Source organism: Taurulus bubalis, assembly GCF_910589615.1.
Source record: "Taurulus bubalis genome assembly, chromosome: 2".
In the NCBI taxonomy this organism is placed as follows: domain Eukaryota; kingdom Metazoa; phylum Chordata; class Actinopteri; order Perciformes; family Cottidae; genus Taurulus; species Taurulus bubalis.
In genome coordinates this window covers 35,639,479-35,664,179 of record NC_136590.1, presented here as the reverse complement: position 1 = coordinate 35,664,179, position 24,701 = coordinate 35,639,479, and the positions used below count along the sequence as shown (strand labels likewise).

Below are 24,701 nucleotides of genomic sequence, written 5' to 3'. Positions count from 1 at the left end.
GGACCCTGAGTCAGCACCTTAACTATTTCAGTGTGTTTATATTCCCAAAGTTGTTCTTAAAGGCCTCAAAAACGTATTTACTCAATCAGCATATGAATCTGATGAAGTTAAGATGAGATAAGATAATCCTTTATTAGTCCCACAGTGGGGAAATTGCAGGATTACAGCAGCATTGTGCTAGCGCGTAATATTTTTGGATGCCTGGTGTAGGAAGAATTCAGTTCGACAACTTCTCTTGTTCTCACAATTTATTTTCTTTGATCACAAGCAAAGTAACAAGCGTTGCAATCGCGATAGCAGGGAGTCGTCCAGTCAACACGCAGGGAGACCGTCCAAAACACTCCCGAACAGCCGGAAGTTCGGCTCTTTAATACACGGTTTTCCGTCATGAACATCTAACATTTAATTGGCTCTAACACAGCATCGTGTCCTGGTCTTGTCTCACAAGGCTGGAACGTGCAACGACCAGTCTGCTTCCCTATTGTCAATACACTGATAAACAGGTGTGAGTGTTGTAGTGCAAAGCGTGGAACCTTGAGGAACTTTTCTCACAGACAGTTTTTGTTGAACTGACCTTGCACAACCTGAACATAACTCATAGACATAAGAATAATGAAATGAAGAATATCTACAGAATAAAACAATTTATATTATCAATTGCACACAGAGACACATAGTAAATAAAAATACGGAGTAAAAACAGTATATGAAAGTATTTAAATGTATTATATATTGCACCAGATGATGAACATATCTTTTCACTTTGCACAGTCTGGATCAAGCAGATTTTTTTTAGTTTTTGTTGAGTTACACTCTCAATAAATACAATCTAAATGATTTTAATGTTGATCTTAATGTGATTGTTGCTTGTAGTGATGTTTATTTAACGTTACACAAAGTGTTCAGGGGCTGTAATACCAGCTAGCTTACACACAGAACACCTTGGAGTTGTTCTGGTCTCTCAGCACAATAATGAAGCTGTGTTATACTCTGCTGGGTCTGCATTGATGAGCTGGAGGTTATTCATAGTGGGAGGAGGGCGGGGCTTGTCAATGGGGGGGCAATAGTACGTCTTTACTCCGAGGCCCCCTAACTGCACCATGACTGCCGCTTATGTCAAAAGGTGATCCAGAGGTGGTTTACAATGAGTTTCGAGCGCCATCTAGCGGATTCAGTGAAATGAACCAATAGCTACTTTCTCTCTTCTTCTGGTCCGACCAGTGCTTAGTGTCTCTCTGCTTAGCAATTACACATAACAGGCATGCACTAAAGTCATCTTCAAGTTGAGAAAAGGTAAGACAACTTATCTTGCAGTAGGCTGAGGCAGGGCAGTTATGCTTACATATAAATATTGTGGAATCATAATGCAAATCAAATGAAATCACCGTTTTTGTCCTATTGGATTGCCGCTTGTAACAAGATGGACATTTGTGCAGCTGTGGAGTGACAAACTTATTTCGGCTTTGACGTCAGGTAGGTGAAACACACCCACCTTCCCGGTCCAGAGGAGAGTTGCGCACTCAGCGCGCTGCTCGGGACGCCCGGACACTGCAGTGGAGGTTACCTTGCCGTCTCTGCGGCTGCTCGCTCCCGACACCGCGTCCCGGCTGCAGACTTCCAGAGCCCGGGGACATCAGGGGGACCAGGGAAACGCCGAAAGCCATGGCCGAGTCCAACCCGCTGCGGGGGTTCCCCCGCCTGCGCCGGGCCGCGGTAAGTCCTCTCCGGTAGGTGGGGAGGTGGGAGGCTTCAAACGGGGCGGCGAGGATACTGCAGCAGAGAGACGAGCAGAGAGAGAGAGAGAGAGAGAGAGAGAGAGAGAGAGAGAGAGAGAGAGAGAGAGAGAGAGACGAGCGGCTCTTAAGACAGTTCAGTACTGCGACACAGAGGCTGGGACGTGCTCTTAGTGCAGCACAAACTGCATTAGATATGTAAAATGCCTCTCGGCGAAGAGACTGGTCAGAATCAGATGGCAGTTAAATGTTAAGAGGCTGTGTGCAGGACAGGACAATGACAAACGTGCTCTGAGTGTGTGTGTGTGTGTGTGTGTGTGTGTGTGTGTGTGTGTGTGTGTGTGTGTGTGTGTGTGTGTGTGTCTGTGTGTGTGTCTGTAGCTGCAGATATAGAGAGCAGCATGTGCCTCTATCAGCTTTGGCACTGCAGTCTGTAGCCTACAGTTGCTGTGGAGTGTCTTCAAGTTATGCACCCTTATGTAACAGATTTGGGAATTAATGTGAAATACGTAATGCCCGCAATCTAAATGCATGTGTGGGATGCAATCATCCAATAACATCGAGCATGGCTGCTTTTAGGAGTCGGTTGATATTGACTTTGGTACAAAAGGCTATGGTAGGCCTGTAGGTGAGTTGGTGAGACAGCTGTGTGTGTTTGTTGTAAGGTCAGCAGTTTTGTTTAAAAGTCTAGTATTGATAATTACAACACGCTAGAAGGCAGCTAGATACTGTGCACTAGATCCCTGCCAGGTCGACCAGTTGACATAGAGTGGAAGAGGCTTATATGAAGTGGGATTCCTTCCTTGTGATTGATAATTCCTCAGGCTATTGAATATGTGCTAACTGTTCAAAGTAAATGTGGGGCGGACAGGTATTTTTGGTGAGAGGAGAGATGGGGCTGAAAGACAGCAAGCAGGTGAGGAAAGAGTCATCATCGCTATTGGTACACGTGCTCGCTGCTCTGCTCAGTGCTCATAAAGTGCACATATATATGTCTTATCTTATATATGAATAATATAATATTAGAAATAACAACAATAATACGTCCGCTCAAGGTTTGTGTAGAGATGGAAAAGAGAGGGCATGCAAGGCACTTTATCATGAAGAAGAGTGACGAAGAAGCAATGTCAGTCGGAGGAGCTGACTGTCAGAGAGCTCCTCCCTGATTGACACAGAGAGATGCTGATGCTGTGTTGAGCTTTGCTGCACCGCATGACTGTCGACATTCCTGCCTGACTGTCTGACTCCTCTCATCCTGTGCTCTTCTGCCCAAATCTGGGGATGTGGTGGAGGATAAAGCCACACAAGTCAAGTTTAACACGTTGCAAAGCTGACATGAATACATTTCCTCTCAATACATTCATGGTATATAACAATATTATTCTAAAAGTGATTTACAATTGTGTCTTAATGTATGTTTACTTACTACTATCTTCCATCCTTTGTCCTCTCAGTCCACTATTGCGTGCAATCAGCTAATAATACGTAGCTTGATACCATAATACACTTTCTTTTTCAGACCTCATTTCCAGGAAATCTGCATTTGGTGTTGGTGCTCCGCCCCTCCGACTTGTTTAGCTCAGCCCCCAGTCCGTCTTCAAGCACTGACCTGGACTTCCGCTTCAGCCAGGATGACTTCCTGTTAAAGATGCCGGTGAGAAGGGGTTAAAACTGAGAATCGAGGGGTGGGAGAACATTTTGTATTTTTCAAAGAACATTTTTTTTTAAAAATCTGACACAGCACAATCCTGTCTCTGTTCTACACTCTACACAATCTTCCTGTCCATTTTGAGTAACAGTAGATGCTCTTCTCTTGTTTCCTCTAACTGCATGCTGTCAAACACACAAGTTGAAACATGATGTTGTTTTACTGGATGCCTTGTGGTCCTGTGACTTTAGGTGGTGATGCTGCGTTCGGTCGGGGACCTGCTGCGATACATCGACGAAAACCACCTGACGACAGACTTCACGGCAAAAGTGGAGTACTGCCAAAGCGACTGGATCGTCCTCCGCACGGTATACACTTAAGATCCCAGTCCCAGAGCGTGGAATGCCGCTGTTGAATATAAAGAAGTTAAAGATCGATTAAATCCATGTTTGCACTAGCTGCAAACTTCCCTAATGGTGTTTGCAACTAAAATAAATCAGTTGAGCTCATCTTGCAGGCGTTATTTTTATTATTTGTGCTTGTATAATTTGGCAAAAATTATGGCTAATTTGGCTTGTGTGTGTGTGTCTCTGCAGGCCATTGAGACCTTTGCGGTGACAGTAAAAGAGATCGCCCAGCTGCTGCAGGGCTTTGGATCGGAGTTATCTGAGACCGAACTTCCGGATGAAGCCAATGCCATTGAGTTCCTGCTGCACTCCCACACACAGCGATACAGACAGATGAAGGTTTCCCCTGGCTCTCCTCTCTTTCCTCTCTCACTTTGTATCTCTGTGTCTGGCTCTTTTTTATTTTATGGATTTCATTTGTCTTTTCTTTTTGTTTGCCATGTTGTTTCAGGACGATATCCGGAGCGTGCAGAAAGAAGGTAGGCTGCTGCTGTCGAACCTGGAGACGGTCAAGGCCTCTAAGAGAGATGTAGAGGAGGAGAGGGACCTAAAATTAGACATGGGCACTGTTCAAAGGTACAGACATCTTATTTAGAGAAATTACTTTGGCACAAGACACGTTTAAAAAGTAGTGAGAGAAGGATGAATATGTGAGAGGATTTAGAAGACACACCCTGCTTGACATTAACATCCTATTAAACCAGCCAGCATGTGTGAACATGTGTGGATCATGTATGTTTCAGACTCCTGGCTCAGCTCAGAGACATGGAGGAGGCGTTTGACGGCTTCTTTGACAAACACCACCTGAAGATGCAGCAGTACCTCCAGCTGCTGCAGTATGAAATGAGTTTTCAGCAGGTGTGGCGATTGGCGTCTGTTCTATTAGCCCAGACTGGATGTTACACGGCTGTGACGATTGACTCTGTGTGTGTGTGTGTGTGTGTGTGTCTTTGTGTTTGTGTAGATGGAGGAGGCACTGGAGAGGATCAGTGAGCAGGAGATGGACATTGCTTCCGTGGGAACCACAGTGGTTCTGACAGAACAGCTACTGACGGACCTGGAGATGCTGGACACACGCGCTCAGGTCTCAAACAAAGTCTTTTGAGGTGTTGCTTGAAGGAAGGGACCGAGCGGAGCAAAATGCTCTAATAACATGTTTTGTCTCTGACTGTCTGATAGTGGTCAGTGTAGCAGTGAAAGGACCTTCAAATTGAAGGTGTTCTAAACATGAGTATATCAAAACATCATTGTCCTTTTCAATTGTGATAACATACTATTATTTAAACGCCTTCACCTTGTGCTATAGAGAGCTGCGGGAATAACTCCCAAAACACAGAAGTGAGTCAGCATTCTTTGCACTTCTGGTTCACATATTTCAAATGAAAAATGTTGAATGAATTTTTGGTTAGAGTAAGACTAGTCCACCTTCACAGCCTGGTTGTGTTTACAAATCGTTGTGTTTTAAAAATCATAAAAGTGGTGTTGTTGAAGATTATCTTTCTGAACAAAACGTGTAAGTAATTTAAACGTTTGTTTGCCCCAGTTTATTTTCTGCAATGATCCAAAATCCAATGGAAAAACCCCGTTGGCCTTTTGTTTAGGCTACCAGTACGATGCTAACTTCTGTGTTGGTCTACACAAATGTGACCTTTCTGCAGCCCTCTACTGCATGTGTGGAAACATTAGCCCCCAATGAAAATTAGTTTAAACCTTTATGTGTGTGTTTGTGCCTCAGGAGGAGATGGCCCGGGCCCAGGTGGCGATCCTGCACGGCCACCAGTTGGCCGCCAACCACCATTACGCCCTGGCGCTCATCGTGCAGCGCTGCAACGAGCTGCGACATCGCTGTGACGTCATCACCACTGCCATACGCACCAAGCGGGCATCGCTTACCCGAGCACGAGACCTGCTGCTCCGTCTTGAAGGGGTAACAATGTTGCCACGACACACAAAGTCAGAATTATTGGTGCTAAAAAACATGGACGAATAATTCATTGTTGCGTATTTTTGTTGTACTGCTCTTATTTTGACCGTGCATGCTCTGCTCCCTCTATTTTCATTGCAAGTTTCAGGAAAAACATCATGTGGTGTAGGCTGCGTGTTTGAGAACAAAATAATTCACACAAATGTAGGTGTGCAATGTCATCAAATCTGTATCCATCTAATCTTATCTTATTTATGCTCCTGTAAGACAGCTATTGTTTTGTTACGTCACGTTATGACATAAGAGGGACACAAATCTGAAAAGGACCATTGTTTAATATCCTCACATGAACCTTTTCTTTGTTCTTTGTTTTAATCACGTTGAAAAATATGCCTCGCCTCGATTAAATGTGTTTTCTTGTGTTGTGTCCTCTGTTTGTATGTGTGCAGGCCCTCCGGTGGTGTGATGATGGCGCCTATCTCCTGGCCAGTCAGATGGTGGACAAGTTCCAAACCAGAGAGGGAGCTCAGGAGGCACTGCAGTACCTGAGCTGTCACCAGGAGAGGGCGCCATCTGCACTGAAAAACAACCAGGACATTCTTAGCCTGGAGTTTGAAGCCATACTCACCCCACAGCTGCAGGTAGTAACCCACCGCTACTGAACACCAACGCACAAGATGATCCGCTATTCTGCTCAATTTACACCTCTTTTCTTCCTAGTCCCAAATTGCCATGGTAGCAGAGAAGCTGAACGCGGTGCAGTCCATGATCAGAAACAGGGAGCAGTGTCTGAAAAAGTTGGCGGACGTACAAATCAGACCGATTCAGTTGGTGGCCCCCAGGCCGGAACCTGATCAGGCCTCGCAGCGCTGCAAGTCACCCCTCTTTTCCCCCAAACATGGTACGACCCAACTCAACTGCTCCTTTTGTCATCCCATAGCTGTTTTCCTACACTTATTTTTGTGTGGATTTGTTTTCATGATTTAAGCCCCACTGTATTTGACATTCAGCACCACATTTTGTTTTCTATTGTATGACTCATGTCCAGGATGCATTTCCTCTTTGCTCCTTTAACACAACATTTGTGTGCATCTGTGATTCTCCCCACAGGTGTAGACTTTAATGTCCTGAACTCCAAGTTCTCCTTTGACTTGCTACCTGGCAAAAGAGCTGCGAGGAGGAACAACAGCCAACGCAAGGTGTGTGTGTGTTTGTGTGTTTTAAGTCGACTGTAAAATTGATTGCTATTCAATTTTGTACAGACATTCGTGGTCCTCAGAGGATGAATTGTAATGACTTCACTTTAGTGTTTTAGAGTGAAATGTCTCAACAACTATTAGATAAGATAAAATAAGATAATCCTTCATTAGTCCCACAGTGGTGGAATTTACGGGATTACAGCAGCATACGTTTGGATAGGTTGTTTTGAATTTTGGTACACACATGCATGCAGACTTCAGAATGAATTGAATTAACGTTAGCTATTCCTATTCCTCAAGCGCTAACATACAGTCAAAACTTACATTTGTCCACTAATGTGTCAATTTGGTTTATGGCTGCATAGCTGCACAAGTAATGATACTCCCTCCTGTGTTTTGTGTTAATTATAAAATGTTTGCAAGCTAAAATATGTGTTTAATGTGTTTTATGTAAGATCGAGGTAATGCATGACTTTCAAGGCAACCGCAGCTGTCTGTATGGCTCCACCACTGAAACAGATTCAGAGGCAGAAGACAATCCAGAGCAGGTCACACGGTACGCAGTCTCTCACCTGTCACTCATGATCCTTCACCTCTTTTTTTTTTGCCAAGATCACAGTGTGCATAGTTGTTTCCTGTTTTTCTAAATTTGTCTCTCTTTTTCACTTTTACTAGCCATATTATGAAGGAACTGATCGCTACAGAAAGGATCTATGTGGACGAGCTGCTCTCTGTACTTCTGGTGAGTTGATTTTAGATTATCTTTATGGCATTTTGTGGTTTGGTCTTGAGATCGTTTGTATCTCCTCTCCTCTCATCAGGGCTACAGGGCAGAAATGGAGGACCCGTCCATGTATAATCTTCTTCCTTCAGCTCTATGCAGCCAGAAGGACGTTCTCTTTGGCAACATGCCAGAGATTTACCAGTTCCACAGCAGGCAACTCACACACACACACACACACACACACACACACACACACACACACACACACATACAGTTGTCCTTGTCTCCACGTCTTTTCATGCAAATCCAATTTCCGTTCGTTTTCCACTCCATTTACACAGTGAAAACAGGGGAGTAATCTTTCCGTAGTTACTATTATTTTCCTCTAAAGTAGTAATATTTTATCATTTTGGAGCATAAATACTAGCCATAGCCAGTAGAGTAGGAAAAAATATTCATAATAAAATCTATGAAACCTCTCACTACACTGGAATGAATGAGCTGATGGTAATTGGATGGAAGAGAGCTGAATTTCATTCAATTCTATATAGAATTCAATCAAATTCTATATAAAATTCTCGATAGAATTTAATCAAATTCTATATAGAATTCTAGTAAATTATCATCATGTAGAGTGAAATATAAACACTGAATAGAATAAAAAATACTCCGAATTATTAACTCTGAGGTGAGAGTAGATTTTACTCTATTTAGATTATGACCAAATGTTATATTTTTTTTAGTGCATTTTTTTTCAATTTGAGTAAAATTTAATTTGACAAATTTACTGTGTAGGATCTTCCTCCAAGATTTGCAAGGTTGCCTGGAGACACCTGAGAGGGTGGGGACTTGCTTCCTGCGACGGGTAAAGACAACATTAGGAGAAACATTGGAACTTTATGTGAAGTGATATGACATATTATATCTAATAGTACGTGTGTGTGTGTGTGTGTGTGTGTGTGTGTGTGTGTGTGTGTGTGTGTGTGTGTGTGTGTGTGTGTGTGTGTGTGTGTGAGCAGAAAGAGAAGTTCCAGGTGTATGAGCGTTACTGCCAGAACAAGTCTTGCTCCGAGTTGCTATGGAGACAGTGCTCTGAATCGCCCTTCTTCAAGGTAGTTTCATACCATAATATTTATGATTCATGTTTCCACTCATTGAAAGTCATGAGGATTAGTGTTAATAGCAGACTTAATCTTGAGATGGTTTGCTTGTAAAGCTGTTGTGTTTCTTATTTTTAGAATCCATTCATGTTTTCCCCTTGTGCCTCCTTCATTCAGCAAAGTCTCTCTTTCACTCTGCAGGAGTGCCAGAAGAAGCTGGACCACAAGCTAGGTCTGGACTCTTACCTCCTAAAACCAGTCCAGCGCCTCACCAAGTACCAGCTGCTCCTCAAGGTAAATCTAAGTCAGTCAGTGATGGAGCGTCCTCTAGTAACACAGCTCACACAATGGCCTGCATGTTTAAGAGATTCCGTTTTTAGGTGTCAACATGAGGTTAGATGTCCATCATTTCAGAAAATCCTGACATCTTTTTTTGCAATATGATAAAGATTTTGCTGCCTTGATGCAAAACCGTATCAAGCATCGAGTGACTTTTGATTAGCAGCGTTGGTCATAATGAGACAAATGGTACATTTAACACACAAAATTCTGATATATAGATTTAATAAACGCAATCATATCGGCTACAAGAAGAGTCTGCAGTCATGCTAGCTAAACGGTAACATCAGCATGCTAACATGTTTACCATGTTCACTATCAGAGTTTATTCTTTTAGACCTGTTTGACCTTAGTTTGGGCTTGATGACAGCACGAGAAGAAAAGTTAAGAGATCACCGAAGTTATTGCAGTTAATCTTGACGGGGACATGAATGTCATGTCGATACATCCAATAGTTGCAATATTTCACTCTGGATAACATAAGTGAACTGCAATCAGCTGCAATCAAGACATGTATAGTCAGATCAGAACACTTACCTTAAACGGGCACAGACACATATGGACAACATCCATGCCTGCAGACTTGATTTTTAACTTGAAAAACAATGACCTGTCGTCCTGTGTCCCTGTCCCGACTCAGGAGCTGTTGAGGCACTGCACGGAGGAGCGATACCGCTGTGAACTCCAGCAGGCTCTGGACTCCATGCTGGAGCTGCTGAAGTCTGTTAACGACTCCATGCACCAGATAGCCATCACTGGATACCAGGTAGCAACCAGTCAAATCAAGAGATAAGATAGAACGAACAATTCATGAAATCCTCATGTAGATTGTGTTATCTTATTTCACATTGCCTTTTATTTTCTTCTACCTCAGGCATTAATTAAATGTAACTATTAAATTAAACTAAAAAGTGTTATGATCTTGGGAAATTCTAAGCAACTGACTGGCCTTATGTGCTGACGTGAAGGTCGTTAACATGTAATTAAATTTTGTGTTTCAGTCTGCTCAGAAAATATAATTTCCTCTGACACTGTATATTCACTTATAGCATAAATAAAATGTATACTCTGTCACCCTTTTATCCAATTTGGAGCCAAATTATTTTGCCTCAATATGGCCTCTGTTTTTTTAATTAAGTTATCGTGGAACAGCAGCGCAGAGTTCAAAGCAAATTTGGTGTTGTGTGCGATGAATTTCTTACACGTTGGTTCAGTTCATCTATGTCGTTTCGGTCCACCGGTCTTTCCCAGGGGGACCTCAGCCAGCTGGGGCGAGTGGTGATGCAGGGAGGCTTCAGTGTGTGGATCAGCCATAAGAGGGCAGCGGTGCGAATGAAGGAGCTGGCCAGGTTCAAACCCATGCAGAGGCATCTCTTCCTCTATGACCTTGCTCTACTCTTCTGCAAGCGCAGAGACGAGGACACTCACGAGAGGACACCCTTCTACAGCTTCAAATCCTGCCTCAGAGTAACAATATATAATACACTCACTTCATTAGGTACAGCTAGCTACAACCAATGCAATCCAATTCAACAGCTCTCCAATGAATCCTCCTTTTAGGAAGCTTATTGTGTATTTTTGGTTGAATTGCACTGCATATTATTGGTCAACATGGTAAAATAAATAAGACTCAGTGAGGATGACAGGTGATCGTGAAATGTAGTTACTCTTCTATCTTTTTGTAGATGAGTGCGGTGGGAATCACAGAAAATGTGAAAGGAGATGTGAAGAAATTTGAAATCTGGTACAGTGGCAGAGAAGTAGTGTACATAGTTCAGGTATTTTATCTTTTTATTTCTATTTTCTATTTCTGTTTGTAGTGTTTCAGTGTGTACCTTCAGCTAATTCACTCAAACCTCTCTTGTGGTTATTGGGCTCTCTGTGTGTGTTTGTCTAGGCTCCCACACTGGAGGTCAAAGTTGCCTGGCTGACAGAGATTCGAAAAATTCTCACCAACCAGCAGAAACTGTGTCAAGGTTTCTATGGATGCTATTAATTCATTCACTGACATCATTTATTTTAGTTTTAACTTGTATTCAGCTCTGGCAATATATCTGCCAATGTGTCTGTGTCCTCTGTCCCTTCTCCTTTTCTCAGATGAGGCTCCTTCTCTTCCACTTTTAGACAACCACCTCTCTGACAGGTGAATCTTTTTGCATGTTCTCTCATTCATCCTCTGTCAGTTTATCACCTCCCGATGTGTAGTGGTGGGGACGGGTCAACTCACTTTTAACCCAGTTTCATTTCCAACATTGATTTAAACTTGATACATTAAGGAAAAGGCTTCTCTCCCTTATAGTGTTAATAATAGGAATTACATTTCTGAAATAACGCCTCAATTTTACCCACATGCCACATGCTATTTTTTTAATAACAAAGCAGCATGATCATATGTATGCAGTGTGTTAACGTTATTGAATGAGTCGATCTGTGATGTATTAGCATTGTTTTCATTACCCTTGAGAACTGGTTTTCATGACTACCCGTTCTGCTGAAATGCCACATGGCTGAATTTCACCAGTGCAATCAACACCTTACCAGGATGCTTAAACAGCTCTTAATTGTGTGTCAGTCACAGGGTGAGTAAATAACCAAAAATCAGCTGTCAAGTGTACATGTTAAATGTTTAAGAGATAACTGTCAAAGTTTAAGTCAGAGGAAATTGTTGGAACACTATCCAAGGTTTTCCAAGAGCCTACAGTCTGATGCTTGTTAGTCATTGAAAGCATTGGTTCTCAAGGAAAGTGTCAAAATGGAGCTTTACATGATGTTGGTGGTGATGTATGTGTGTTTGTGTCGTTTTTGTAGGAGAAACTAATGTTCCGTTTACTGATAGCATGCTAGCATTTCATACATTTGATAAGTCTGATGAGTCTTCTGAGCTTCACAATTATCATTGCGTAGGGAAATTATCAGCATTGGCTCATAGTTTTTTGGGGTCAAATGTAAATGAGAAGATCAAAACCAACACTTCATTGATCCTTCAAACAAGTATTGTTTGTGTAGCCAAAGCCTGATAGCTCATCTCTTTGTGCCATAGATCTCCATTGTCCAAAAACAATTCCAAATTCATCAATTAGCTACACTGTTGGGCACACTACTTTTATTTAGTCAATCCCACATACTGTATCTGCTGCCGTAAACACCAGCGCATCATTGTGAACTAAAACAAATCTGAAAATAGTTCCCAACAAATGCACTCTTTCATAATAACTGAGAAAAAATGTGTCCAGAACTACAGGGCCCATGCTGTGTTTTAGAATATTTAACTGCATCTATGTGACTCATTCTTAAAGATTTTCATCTAGTTTGGGACAAGGGAAGTCAGAAAGTTCTGAGAGATCGACGAACATATGTTGTTGTTTGTCTTTTCCTGAGGTTTGTTGGTAATTTGAAATCATGCCAGCCATATCCTGAAGGTGGATACACTCACAAAGACTCACATTTCAGTCAAAGGATATGAGCATGGGATAATCCTATTCAGAGAATGTTTCGTGGTATTTTTTATTCTTACTAACAGATACAGGGTAAGATGCTTTGAATGTCACTTTTTGAATGATTTGTGGACATGATCTAGGTGCGGTCCCATAGCATTTGTAAGTAATTTGTAAAGTCTTTCAAACATAGAAATAGGATTGGAACATCTGTGGTCATTTCAATAATACAAAAGAAAATGACAATGTTTGTTGTTAGTTGTAATGGTGACAACACCTATCAATTGGTCACAAAGCGTTGTTGCAACTCGCTATAGCATTTGCAAATGCTATTTAGGCCGTGTATGTGTGCAGAATACTGTGTACTCAAAGTAATATTTCCATATATTGCAGCGATCTCTGGTATTATTGATAGTTGTGTTATAAACTCAACCATACCTTAAAATCAGACGCTGAAATATATGTGGTTGTGAACTTAATTGAATGCTGTTTTAATTTACAGAATGCGAATGAGCTCGTTTTGTGACACCGTGGATGTTGTTGTTGTTGTCTTGTTTGTTGTGGTTGTGTCTTGTTCCAATGGTGATGCGGTTTAGTGCATCAGAGATGTGTGTGTCGTGGGGCGGAGCGTCGGTGGGAGGCTGCTCAGCGTGTCTCCCTGTTCCTCACAGCTCCTCGACAACAAGTTACTCCCACAGGCTACGGGGGGAGGAGTCAATAGACACAAGCCCCGCCCACACGGAACCCATTGTTCAGTCACCTCGACGCAGTGAGTTGCTGAGACAGATTACCCACAAAATACAACACACATCAATCACTTTATAACATTTTAGTACTGACACTATTTACTTGCTAAATTTTCTTTTGAAAACCTTCTCTCTCTTCGAAAGACTTTCTGGTCCCTCCTTCTTTGGAGAGATGTTTAGTGATGTCTCTCAACTTTAACTATAACATTATTTTTGAGGGAAACACACCCCAAATTAAATATAAGATATGTGAAAAATGTAATCATGAACATTTAACCCTTTTATGGCAATGATTCTTCTGTGTTAACTTGAATGTCAGCTGGTTATAAATATTTGTAGCCCCAAACCTTTCCAATGACCTAACCGTTAATATTGGTCTCATTGGAAGTGTAGGAAACATTTTGTAGTTTTCATTAACGTCCTGGACGAACTGAAATATATCTTTGTCATGGGTGTCATTTTTCACAGTGGATACACATAGATCGTGGAATACTAGTGTAGCGCTGCTGTTTTTAGTCGTCTAAGCTGTCTTGTCACCTGCAGCTTGGCCTGTTCCTGCCCACTCAGTGGCCATCTGTGAGGGTCTGGAGGACTGGGGAGCAGCGACAGACCTCTCCAACTTATCGGACTCAGACGAGGAGGATCAGCCGGCCCCCCTGGTGAGAGTTTATTAGTCATAACATGTAGAAATTATATGTTCTTCAGTCTATGGGGGAAATTTACAAACATTAATAAGCCTTGCAGCTATAACAGCTACTTATAGACCACAACGGGTGCTATTGGTTGGTGACACCAAGGGTACAGGTCCTGCCTGAACCCCAGTGTGCTGGACTCAGCTACCGATTTGTTGCCTCCCTCAACTGGATGGCGGGAGGCCTCTTGCATCGCCAACAATAAACTGATGACCAACACAGAGCCAAAATACTTTCGGGATGAGGGCACTCTAAATCCTAAATTGGTCCAATCTATTCATAGATATATATATATATATATCTAGGACTGCTGTGCATGTGGAAAAGTATCAACATGCACCATTCTCCTGCGTTGTACTTGTCTTTCTTCTCTTCCAGGTGGCGGGCAGGTACAGGGTCATGGTAGAGAGCAGCATGGCCAGCACTGATGACATCATCTTTAACTGCGGTGATGTCATCCAGCTACTGCATGAGGAAATGTCGGGAATGTGGTAAAATAGGCTATTTGTTTCATTTTTTATTTGTTGTATTTACACATACTCTTGAATTGAGTTGCAAACGAACCTTGAGGTGAAAATACAAAAATGAATTCATGTTAAAATTGTTACTTTTTACGTGTCTCTGTTTTTACGTGTGTAATCGCAGGATGGTGAGGAATATAAGTCGTGGGGAAGAAGGGCGTGTTCTACCCGAGGACCTGCACAGGATTCTGGGAGAGACATGCTAAGAGTCAATCAGAACAGAGCATAGATGACACACAGACTCCACCTGATCTAAAAGGGACACGTGACACTGCAGAGATGTTCAGCAGATTGAAGCACATCACCTGCAAATTTTACTCTTCCAACTACTGTGACATGTTCACCTCAGAAGGCTGGACCTCAGAAGACTGTAACAATGCAAAGCACATATGTGGGACCTTGTTTCCTTTATCTATTTTAATTATATTTTCCAGCAGTAGATTATTTGGACTCGGGGTTATAACTGAAGACGTTGAACTTTTGTTGGACAAGTTTTATCATTTCTATTTTCTTATAAAATATGACCGAAATCATGCATATGCCTATCGACATATCATTAATGTGCCAAACAGCTCAGCTAATTATTGTGGCTTCTTTTGATATAACACGGTCAGTTATGGAAAATAGCTTTACTTCGTGGTGTCATTGTTTTCAATTAATTCAAATCTTTGACAGCAACCAGCTACGTCACTATGCATGTCACAAATTACAAAGGTTACTCCGCCTCAGACATTTAGCATCCTCTTGGTGAATGTACAGGACCGAAAAAATACAAGGGAAGAAAAGAATATTCAGCAATAGTCAGTCAAGGTCTCCCCATTCATATCAGCCATCGTGGGTTTGTTTTGCCACTTAATGGTTTTGGTGAGGGATGTGTAGGTGAAAATGTGATTGCTTAGCCTTTTTTTTTTTTACTTTTGCTGCTATTAATAATTTTAGCCAATATTTTTCCTTTAAATTTGGTGATTTTAGATTGGTGATAATTTTGCATCAAATAAATATTATCCTCCTCTGCTGCAGCTGAGATGAGACGCGCTTTATGTTTCTGTTGTTCGCTGCTCTGCATGGACAAATCACGTGCCTGATGCTTTATTTCTATCTGTACTGATAGTTTACGCCAACATGGGAATTATGCTCAGTGTTAGGTAGTAACAATAAATAAATTAGTGTAGAATTATAATTGCCAGTTGAAGTATTTAATTTAATGAAAGAAAAAAAACGTTCACGGGAGACTATTTTATACTTAAGTTACAGACAGCTATTCTGTTAACTATGAATATGTAAATGGTAAAAATCAAAAAAGAATTTGATGTTGAACACAACTTTGGACAGCAGTAGTCTAAATGGTAAACCTTTTTTGGACAGTCAGATGTTGGCACTCATCTGTCAAGTGACCTGCAGTATTTACTGCATCCCTGGATTATCAAGATTAAAATTCACTTAAAACTGAATAACATCCATTTTCACCCACAGTGGGGACATTATAGTCACTTGATTGTGAGTGCCGGACTGTCTAAATAAGCTGTGACCAATGAAACTCAATAATGAGTAAGATCATGTTTAATTTATTTGATATCCACCCAACACAGGCTAAAGTGTAACTTCAGATGTGTTCATGGTCAGGCTACGTCTTTTCCACAGTACCTTTAACTGGTGATTGCTGCTTTTGCTCATTTTGCACTTTTTTGATATTTTGAATCATCTGAAAGCTTGTATTATAATGCCTATTTTCCTAAATATAAACACAGGATTATTTGATTTGATTCAACCCGACTGCTGTGATTTCTTCCTGACATAACATAGTGAAGGCCTACTGACAGAGCCTCATAAAGGGAACGCTCCCACAGGTGTTTTCACTCATCTTGCCTGATTAGACCTTCAGGACTATGTTGGCGTGTACAGACTGTGCCTGATTGTCATCTCCTTTACTCTGCTGTTAATTTTGTTGCATCTATTGAGGCAGGACAGCGCTCACGTTTATGATCCATATGACATGGTCACACCAAAATTCACTGCCAATTTATTTCAGTGTTTTAACTGATCTTACCTCCTGCTAAATCTGCCCTTTTCACAGCAGCGATTTTGACAAAACATAGCAGGTAACACCAGTGTAATTAATAATATAAAACATAAATAAATATAATTGTAAAAATGTTTCTTGTCAAAAAGGCCTAATGAACTTTAAACCGTAAAGATGTGAGGACCAATGTACCAATTTAACAAGGAGGGTGACATTGATCTATTCATGTACATCTTGCCTTGGTCATTCAGATCTGAATGCAGCTTAGTGGAGTTGGGGGGTGAATTGTCAGCATATCTCTGCCCAACGATTGAACAGAGGTCTAATCAGCAAGTGAGTGAAAACACCTGCATGGCGAGCAGGCCAGGCCTTTGAAGACCCACACAGGTGTTTTCAGTTAACCTGGCTGATTAGACCTATGCTCAGGACTGTGTGGGGCTGGATAGACTCCTTTGGTTATATTTTCATGAGTCTCCTTTTAGCTTCGTTGACCCTGTTGGCGTGGGACAGATAACATCTTTATCAGTCTTTTTTAAAGGAGATTTGTGACGTAATGTATCTCTATCAGTTTGGATCCACGTTCAACCTGAGTAGAGGTTTAATTTGACCGAAGAACTGAAAACACTTGTTTTCAATTCAGAAACATGAAATACAATTCTACATTGGCATATCATGATGGCATTTAGTTGCAAATCAAACATTTTATGAAGAGCTCAAATGTATTAGTTTGCAATATTTAAAGAAAAAAAAAATACTCATTTGATTACCTTTTATTGTAAGAATCTAAAATTACATGATTCAATAGAAGAACATATTTCACTTCCTCTGTATGTTTTGTTGGCTGGCAGCTCTCTTATTCCTTTACATTTGTCAGTTGTCTATTTGGATCCCTGTTGTCTTACTGATCCACTTGTGGTAACGGGATACTCGAGTGTAGACGCCATACTTCCCGTCCACAGCACATTCCTCCCCCCAGCTGATGATACCTGTTAGGAACCAAGTGTCTCTGTATTTAGTGGCATGCGGCCCCCCACTGTCCCCCTGGCATGCATCCTTCCGTTCATTTCGGGAGCCAGAACAGAACATATAGCGTGTGATCTTTTCCTTGCTGCTCTGTTTACATTCGGTGCGGTCCACGTAGGGCACCTCCAGCTTCTTAAGCGTGGGAGACTGTATGCCTCCGAAGTTCAGCCTTCCCCAGCCGCTCACCAGAGAGCTGCTGGCGTCCCTCAATATGGTCTCTGTAAAGTCTCTGGGACCCAGACAGATGGGACGCCGTTGGTCGGACAGTTCCACTGGACTGGCAAGCTTCAATAGTGCAATATCATGGTTATACAGAGAAATTGTCGCATCATACATGGGGTGTGTAAGCTGCTCTGCCACCTCATGGTCTCGCTCTGGACCCTCATCCTGGTTCACATCATGTTCACCTAGAAGCACAGATTAATATATATATATATATATATATATATATATATATATATATATATATATATATATATATATATATATATATATATATATATATATATATATATATATATATATATATATTCAGTAGTATTACTCTCTGCACCAAGCAATGTGATGGCTCTCTTCTGATCTTAAATCTCAGACGTCATAGCACCACTGAGTGCCCCAACAACGACGAGGTCACTGTATTACCACACAATGATAAAATACATTGATGACTGTTAGATTATCTATCTCCAACAAGTGTCAGGTATGAATTATTTGTTCATACATGACATTTAACCAATGACTGCTTGGAGGATAGAAAAGTCATGCTTTGGGAAATAATCAGCAGTAATGTGTTCTTATTGGAATAAAACGTGCAAATAACCGACATGGTCCTAAAACAAATTTGTAAAGATTAAGACTAGTTTGTTATGATTATGGATCATAGAATACAATATGAAAGTAACATTTGTTTTACTTACCCACTCTGACGAAGAAAACCAGTTTAGCAGTACCAGTTTGCTTCAGACAATGGGCAGCGGTGGCGACCCATAATTCACTGAGCAGAGATCCTCCACAGAAAGCCTCTGCTCTTTGAAGGATGACTGAGTGAGACATCAGGGCCACCTGCACACAAACACATTCATATGTACAATATGGCAGAGCAACATCACAGCACACACTTTCTCCTTTTCCCATTTACATGTTCTGTTCTTCATCTTCAGTCTAATCTTTCACCTCCCTGCTCCCACTTTGACCTCTGTGCCTCTTAAAAGGGACAATCCAGCAGTTTTACTTCACTATAAAGGTTTGACGTTTAACAATGCTGTGTGAGATACAATCTCTCCCCCCACTATGCTTCTCCTTCCTTCTTTTCTTTTCTGCTTCAATATCTCCAGACTTTCAAAAATATATATTTATTCAAGATTAGATGGAGAAGCAACATACAATCCAAAACAAAGAAGTAAAAAACAACCAATTACAAAATATTGTTCACCATTTGCAGGTGAGGTCATAATACGTCACATCTTGTGAAAGAATAAACAAAGATGTCAATGAAACCTGGTCAATTGAAGACAAATGCATGTGGCTTTCTTTATTCTGACTTGTTCCATTTTACCTTCTACTAAGTCCACTGTCTTTGTTATATTTCTTGCCCCAAAAACCTGGAAATGTTGCAGTGGAGAGTGTTCACATCTGCACTGTTATAGTGACCATGCTTTTCAAATGAAGCATCCCCCCTCCCCCCCCTGTAAACAAGAAAGCGAAACTGAATCCATTTGTGAATAACACCAATTTGCCTTCAGCTCATCCCCATCTCTTTATTCTGCACTCCACACTACAGTACCTGCCAAGGTATCTCTCCAGGAATTGCACCATCGCCTCCCACAATCCTCTGGTCATTGTTGTCTTGTGCTGTGATGGTGGGCAGTGTGGGGAAGAAAGCCCAGGAAGGCAGCTGCTTTTTCTCCGTTTCAGGGACACTAGTTGCCTCCCCGCTGTTCCTGACAACCTCCGCTGGATTTACAGAGAAGCTTGAATCTGATCTCACTGATCGTGTTTTTACTGCAAAGACCACAGAGATGTTGGACGAGTCTGAATCATTTGTACGGATGTCGTAGTCATCATAAAACTGGGAAATATCCTCGTCATGGTAGTCATCCTCCAGGGTGGAGCTGGAATTGTATTTTCTTTTAGAGTTGTCTGTCGTGTTTGATGACCGCGGGATCATGGACTTGGTACCGGACGAGGGGGATCTGTTCACATGGCCACAGCTGAATTGTTCTGAGTGGGGAATAAAGGACAAAATGAAAAGACTATGATTATGTTTACTAAATATATGCAGCTATTTTTGTGGTTAAGGTCAGTGAAATCCCAGGTTGGTTCTGTCCATGTGGAAGCAGATGCTCCAGTATCATTGGCTTAAAAAGATGGTATAGCAACTGACACCAGGATTTCATGAGGTATACTTTAGGAACATCATATTGCTACTTTTACATAATTTTATGTCATGAAAGTTCTGAGCACTTATTCCACAACTGAATACATATTTAAAAAAATACATACAAATATATGAATTATGATTTGATTTTAACCTGTTGGTTCACATCTCTTCTTGTCTGGCCCAAGACTGTAACCAGCTGCACATTGACACACTGGTATCTCTGCCTTCATCACACAGAACTGGGAACATCCCCCATTGTTGACCGAACACTGCTGGCTGACCTCTGGAAACAGGCATGAAAACAAATGGAATCTCGTTTAGCACCCTATATGACTGTATGTATACATGTGTGTGTGTGCATATATATATATATATATATATATATATATATATATATATATATATACACACACACACACACACACACACACGGTGTGTGGGTGCTAATGCTAAGATGATATATATATATATATATTTATATTATTTATTATATTATTATATATAGATTATTATATTATTAGTTATATTTTTGATTATTATTAATCTAGAATAAAACATTTATAATATATATATTATAAATGTTTTATTCTTGATTAATAAGCTTGACTATTATGCGTTTCAAGATTGGGTTTTCATACTTTATAAATGATGGATTCCCCATTTGTAAATTAAGTAATATATATTACAAACCAATTAAGTAATATATATTGCAAACCAATTATTAAGGTATTATAGATCAGGGGTTCTTAACCTTTTTGACCTCGGTGCCCAACTTTTCAAGTACAAAGTGCCCCGGGGCCCATTCAAATATTAACACTGTATTGGTTTATTAACTAATTGATCTCACTCTTGGCTTGACTAAATCAAATCTACATGCAGTTTAACAAGCCTTAACAAAAACCTTGTCAAATAAATGACATGCTACAATGTGATCATCACAAAGACATGTATTGATCATGTGTATGTAAACCTGCACAGACAACAAGTCATGGAACAAATCAAGCTAATACAATAACAAATGTAAAGGCTCAAGTCAGGCGTATTAAGACAAAAATAACAAATAATTTGATTTTTCTACAAAAACAAGGGGGACTCTAAAAAAAAACTGAGAAAAAAATTTAAACTTCATAAATACATAATGTGGTAATATAAGTAATTTTTTTTTAGGATTCATTGTATTATTTAACAACTCTCGGTCTCGGTTAATCCACAATTTTAATAAACCTCAAACCTGAATATTTAAGACAGTAAAAGTGAGGTTTTTACTTTCTTAGGAGAATATCTGTGTGTTCACAATTATTGGGCAACTATTAGTGTGCAGACAAGGGTGCACACAATTCAAAATAATAATTTTCTAATTAAATAAACAGTAAATAACATTTAAATAAAGTGCAAATCAAAACATAGCCTTATGATGTGAATGATATGCTTCAGCAGTCTTCATGTTTTCAGAACCAGAAGTTGCTCTTCATATCTGTGACAGCTGGCATGACAGACCTTTTCTGCATCTGGAGTACATCGTCCTTTCTCTTGAAACCCCCCGCCCCCCAGCTTTCTCACGAGCGTTGGATGTTTGGTCTCTAGATACCGCTTTAGCTGTGAAGCCTTCAGTGCTGCGTTAGCTGATGAGGCTAGCGTTAGGGCTGAGGGCGCAGCGGACGGAGCTACTTAGGTCTCAGGGCTAGAATTTCAGCCACGGTGTAAAAAGAATTACACCGCCGAACTGCATGCTGGGTATATCTGGCCACTATCATGAAACTACGTTGCACAGGAGACTCTACTGTCTCTTCCTGTGCAAGCTGTCCCAGCATGCAGTTCGGCGGTGTCATTTAAAAAAAGACGTGTCTGAAGTTCTAACCCTAAGACATAAGTAGCTCCGTCCGGTGTGCCCTCAACTAGAGCTGTGAACAATAAATGTTGATGCCTGCCGAAAAGCGACAAGCATGCACTACCGATATGGTACCGGAATGCCTCACAGACCTACTGAGCGCCTCGTGGATAACAGTAATGTCTCTGGTGACTTAATTCAATTCATAACCTATGCGTCCCTCGCGTCCCACAGGTGAAACACGGAACGGTTTGACGGCCCCCTAGGTGGCGCTCGCAGCCCAATGGGAGGCCGTGGCCCTATGGCTAAGAATCACTGTGATGATGCACTAATGGTTAACATGTGCTTCATAAACGTTGTTTAATACTGCTAGCCAGCTAGCAAGCTCGTCACCCACTAGAGGTCCTGAGACAGCACACGCCACATCAGTTGTAAGGAGAACAATCCAGGTGATAGCTAGATACTCATAATCAATAATATGTTCAGATGAGGTCACACAAAATACTTGACTAATACTTAACTAACGACTAGTTAGTCATTAATCATGAATTGCAGTATTAAAATACATGTATAAAGCACATGTTAACCATTAGTGCATCATCTATAAGTCCTTAATAATTGGTTTGCAATATATATTACTTAATTTACAAATGGGGAATCCATCATTTATAAAGTATGAAAACCCAATCATGAAACGCATAATAATCAAGCTTATTAATCAAGAATAAAACATGTATAACTGTTGATGAATTGCATACTAGTGAGTTTCTTATGAGTGTTCATGTTGGAACAATGCTTTATAAATGATGAATTAAGTGTTTACTCATGCTTTACTAATGCTAAATAGTGTGTAGTTATTATAAACTGTTACTATATATGTTTATATATATGTATATGTGTGTATATATACATATATATATATATGTATATATATTTATGTATGTACACGCATATTTTTTTATACATATATTTGTCGGTGAAAAGAAAGAACTCACCGATCTCACAGTTCTTGCCACTGAAGTTTGGTTGGCAATAACAGATATATGTGCTGCGTCCGTCTTCACACACACCTCCATTATGGCAGGGGGGTGGCTTACACTGGTCACCATCTACACACAAGTATAAAACATACACAGGTTCCAAGGTGACCGTGTGCTTCAAATTCAAAATAACTGTGAGAATTTTCTTTCACTTATCTTACCAATGTTGATGGCCCAGAATGCCAGCTGAAGTAAAATTTAAAAACACAGACATTAATAAGAAACCTGAGAGTTCTTTACAGTGGGAGATTGTATTATATGTGTGTGTCTAACCCACAGCTTTGTCATCATCCTCAAACACCTCCCTGGCCTCCTCTAACGTGCAGGTTTCTTCTTTACACTCCCGCTCCAGGTTGTCTTTCAGCATTTCTTCAAGATGGCCACTGTTGTACCTGCGCAGGCGGCGCAGCACCGTGTCTGCTGTCTGCTGAGACACAAACACAGCTTCTAAAAAGGTAACAGAAGACAAAGAAGGAATTATTTAAAACACTGACATTTTTCTCAAGCAGAACCCCTTTAAAAAAAAAGTTGAATTGGAGTTACACAGAACTCCTTCGTATAAAATATAAAAAACTAAGCCTTGAATCAGTATATCTCTGTCAAAATGCATGAACCACCTGTCAGACCATCACAACCTATCATCACTGGTGTCAAGCTCTCTTAGAAAAGAAAAAAACTAAACCAGGCTCACGTTTGCTTTTTGGTACTAGGACTACTTTAGTTCACTAATCTGTTGTTGAGTATCAAATACTCACTCCTTATGGACTTGTAATGTGGCTCTAAAAAATCTTAAAGACTTGGGGTCAGAGATTAGGCTTTTAGAAATGACCACCTGTCCTCCAGCCGCCTCCTAACAATTCTGACTTTTGGCTGCCTGCTCCGCTGTCATTTACCTTTGTTTTCCACTTTGATTTCAGTGGGCCGTCCATATGTCTCCAGCAGTAAGCCAGCTATAAAGGCCAGTAAACAAACTCCAGCCATCTTGTCCAACTGCTTTTGATTGTAGACCCAAAGCCTGAACTGAGTGCCGTAGAGAAAGATCCACGACTCCAAAGTACAACAACACACTATTTATTCATCTCGGAGGCCGCACAGTATGTGTGTTTGTTCACATTTGTGTGTGTGTGTGTGAGAGAGAGAGAGAGAGAGAGAGAGAGAGAGAGAGAGAGAGAGAGAGAGTTGAGTAAGGACAGGCAAAACAAGGTGGGTCGAGATTTTCAATCTCTGTGTATACCAGGAAGAGAGAGAGGTATAAAGAGAAAAAGTTAAAATAAAAAAGCAGTGTTAGGTTGAAATTAAGAAATGAAATGAGAAAAAGAGCAGTTCTAGACATTGTTGTGTGATTGTTGACATTACCATCTGTTGATCATGTTTTTTTCATAATGATGAGTCTTCACCGATAAGCAGCTTTCGCAGCATGGCGTACGTGACAAATGGGGTAATTGTGCACACACACACACACACACACACACACACACACACACACACACACACACACACACACACACACACACACACACACGATTTGCTGCAGCCTTATTTGGTCTGTTGTGAAATGACATTATTGAGTCAGTTTGCTGACTTTTTGAGTAATCCCTAGTTTGTGCTCCTGTTACACTGTGCTTTAGTGTTTACCATTGGGACATAATTATCCCATATTCCAACGTATTGTAAAAGTTGCTAAGCACCAGCACACACAAAGGCTCTCTTTACCCTAAAGCCAACTCTTAATCCTCAAAACAGCTTTTTAGGAAAAATGCACTCAAGTTGCTCCTCACAAAGACAGACCTACAAGACACACACAGTAATGTGTCCAGATTTTAAACGGTACTAGATACTATTAGTGGCTGCAAATGAGCCTTCTTTCCTCTACAAATCTTTTTAAAACAGGGTTTCAGGCTTGATATGGCCACTCTCAAGTCATGCTCAATGTTGAGCTTAGA

General features: G+C 40.8%; 2 protein-coding genes across 2 annotated transcripts; one reads left to right on the top strand and one right to left on the bottom strand.

The window, feature by feature from the left end:
* Window positions 1–1,662: 1,662 nt before the first annotated feature.
* mcf2b (MCF.2 cell line derived transforming sequence b) lies at window positions 1,663–14,732 on the top strand (the record flags this gene model as incomplete). Its single annotated transcript, XM_079237388.1, has 26 exons — window positions 1,663–1,713; window positions 3,253–3,387; window positions 3,633–3,749; window positions 3,978–4,127; window positions 4,240–4,364; window positions 4,532–4,646; window positions 4,753–4,872; window positions 5,524–5,715; window positions 6,162–6,353; window positions 6,433–6,613; window positions 6,823–6,911; window positions 7,367–7,467; window positions 7,587–7,653; window positions 7,733–7,848; window positions 8,431–8,500; window positions 8,655–8,747; window positions 8,937–9,029; window positions 9,715–9,840; window positions 10,326–10,541; window positions 10,760–10,852; window positions 10,972–11,050; window positions 11,172–11,217; window positions 13,105–13,277; window positions 13,798–13,913; window positions 14,325–14,437; window positions 14,592–14,732. 26 exons carry the CDS (start codon window positions 1,663–1,665, stop codon window positions 14,671–14,673), a joined length of 3,051 nt encoding a protein of 1,016 aa, XP_079093514.1. The 3' UTR covers window positions 14,674–14,732.
* Window positions 14,733–17,357: 2,625 nt separating this feature from the next.
* Window positions 17,358–23,739, bottom strand: f9b (coagulation factor IXb; the record flags this gene model as incomplete). Its single annotated transcript, XM_079237873.1, has 8 exons — window positions 17,358–17,917; window positions 18,428–18,572; window positions 19,294–19,730; window positions 20,042–20,173; window positions 22,714–22,827; window positions 22,920–22,944; window positions 23,036–23,205; window positions 23,652–23,739. 8 exons carry the CDS (start codon window positions 23,737–23,739, stop codon window positions 17,358–17,360), a joined length of 1,671 nt encoding a protein of 556 aa, XP_079093999.1.
* Window positions 23,740–24,701: the final 962 nt, after the last annotated feature.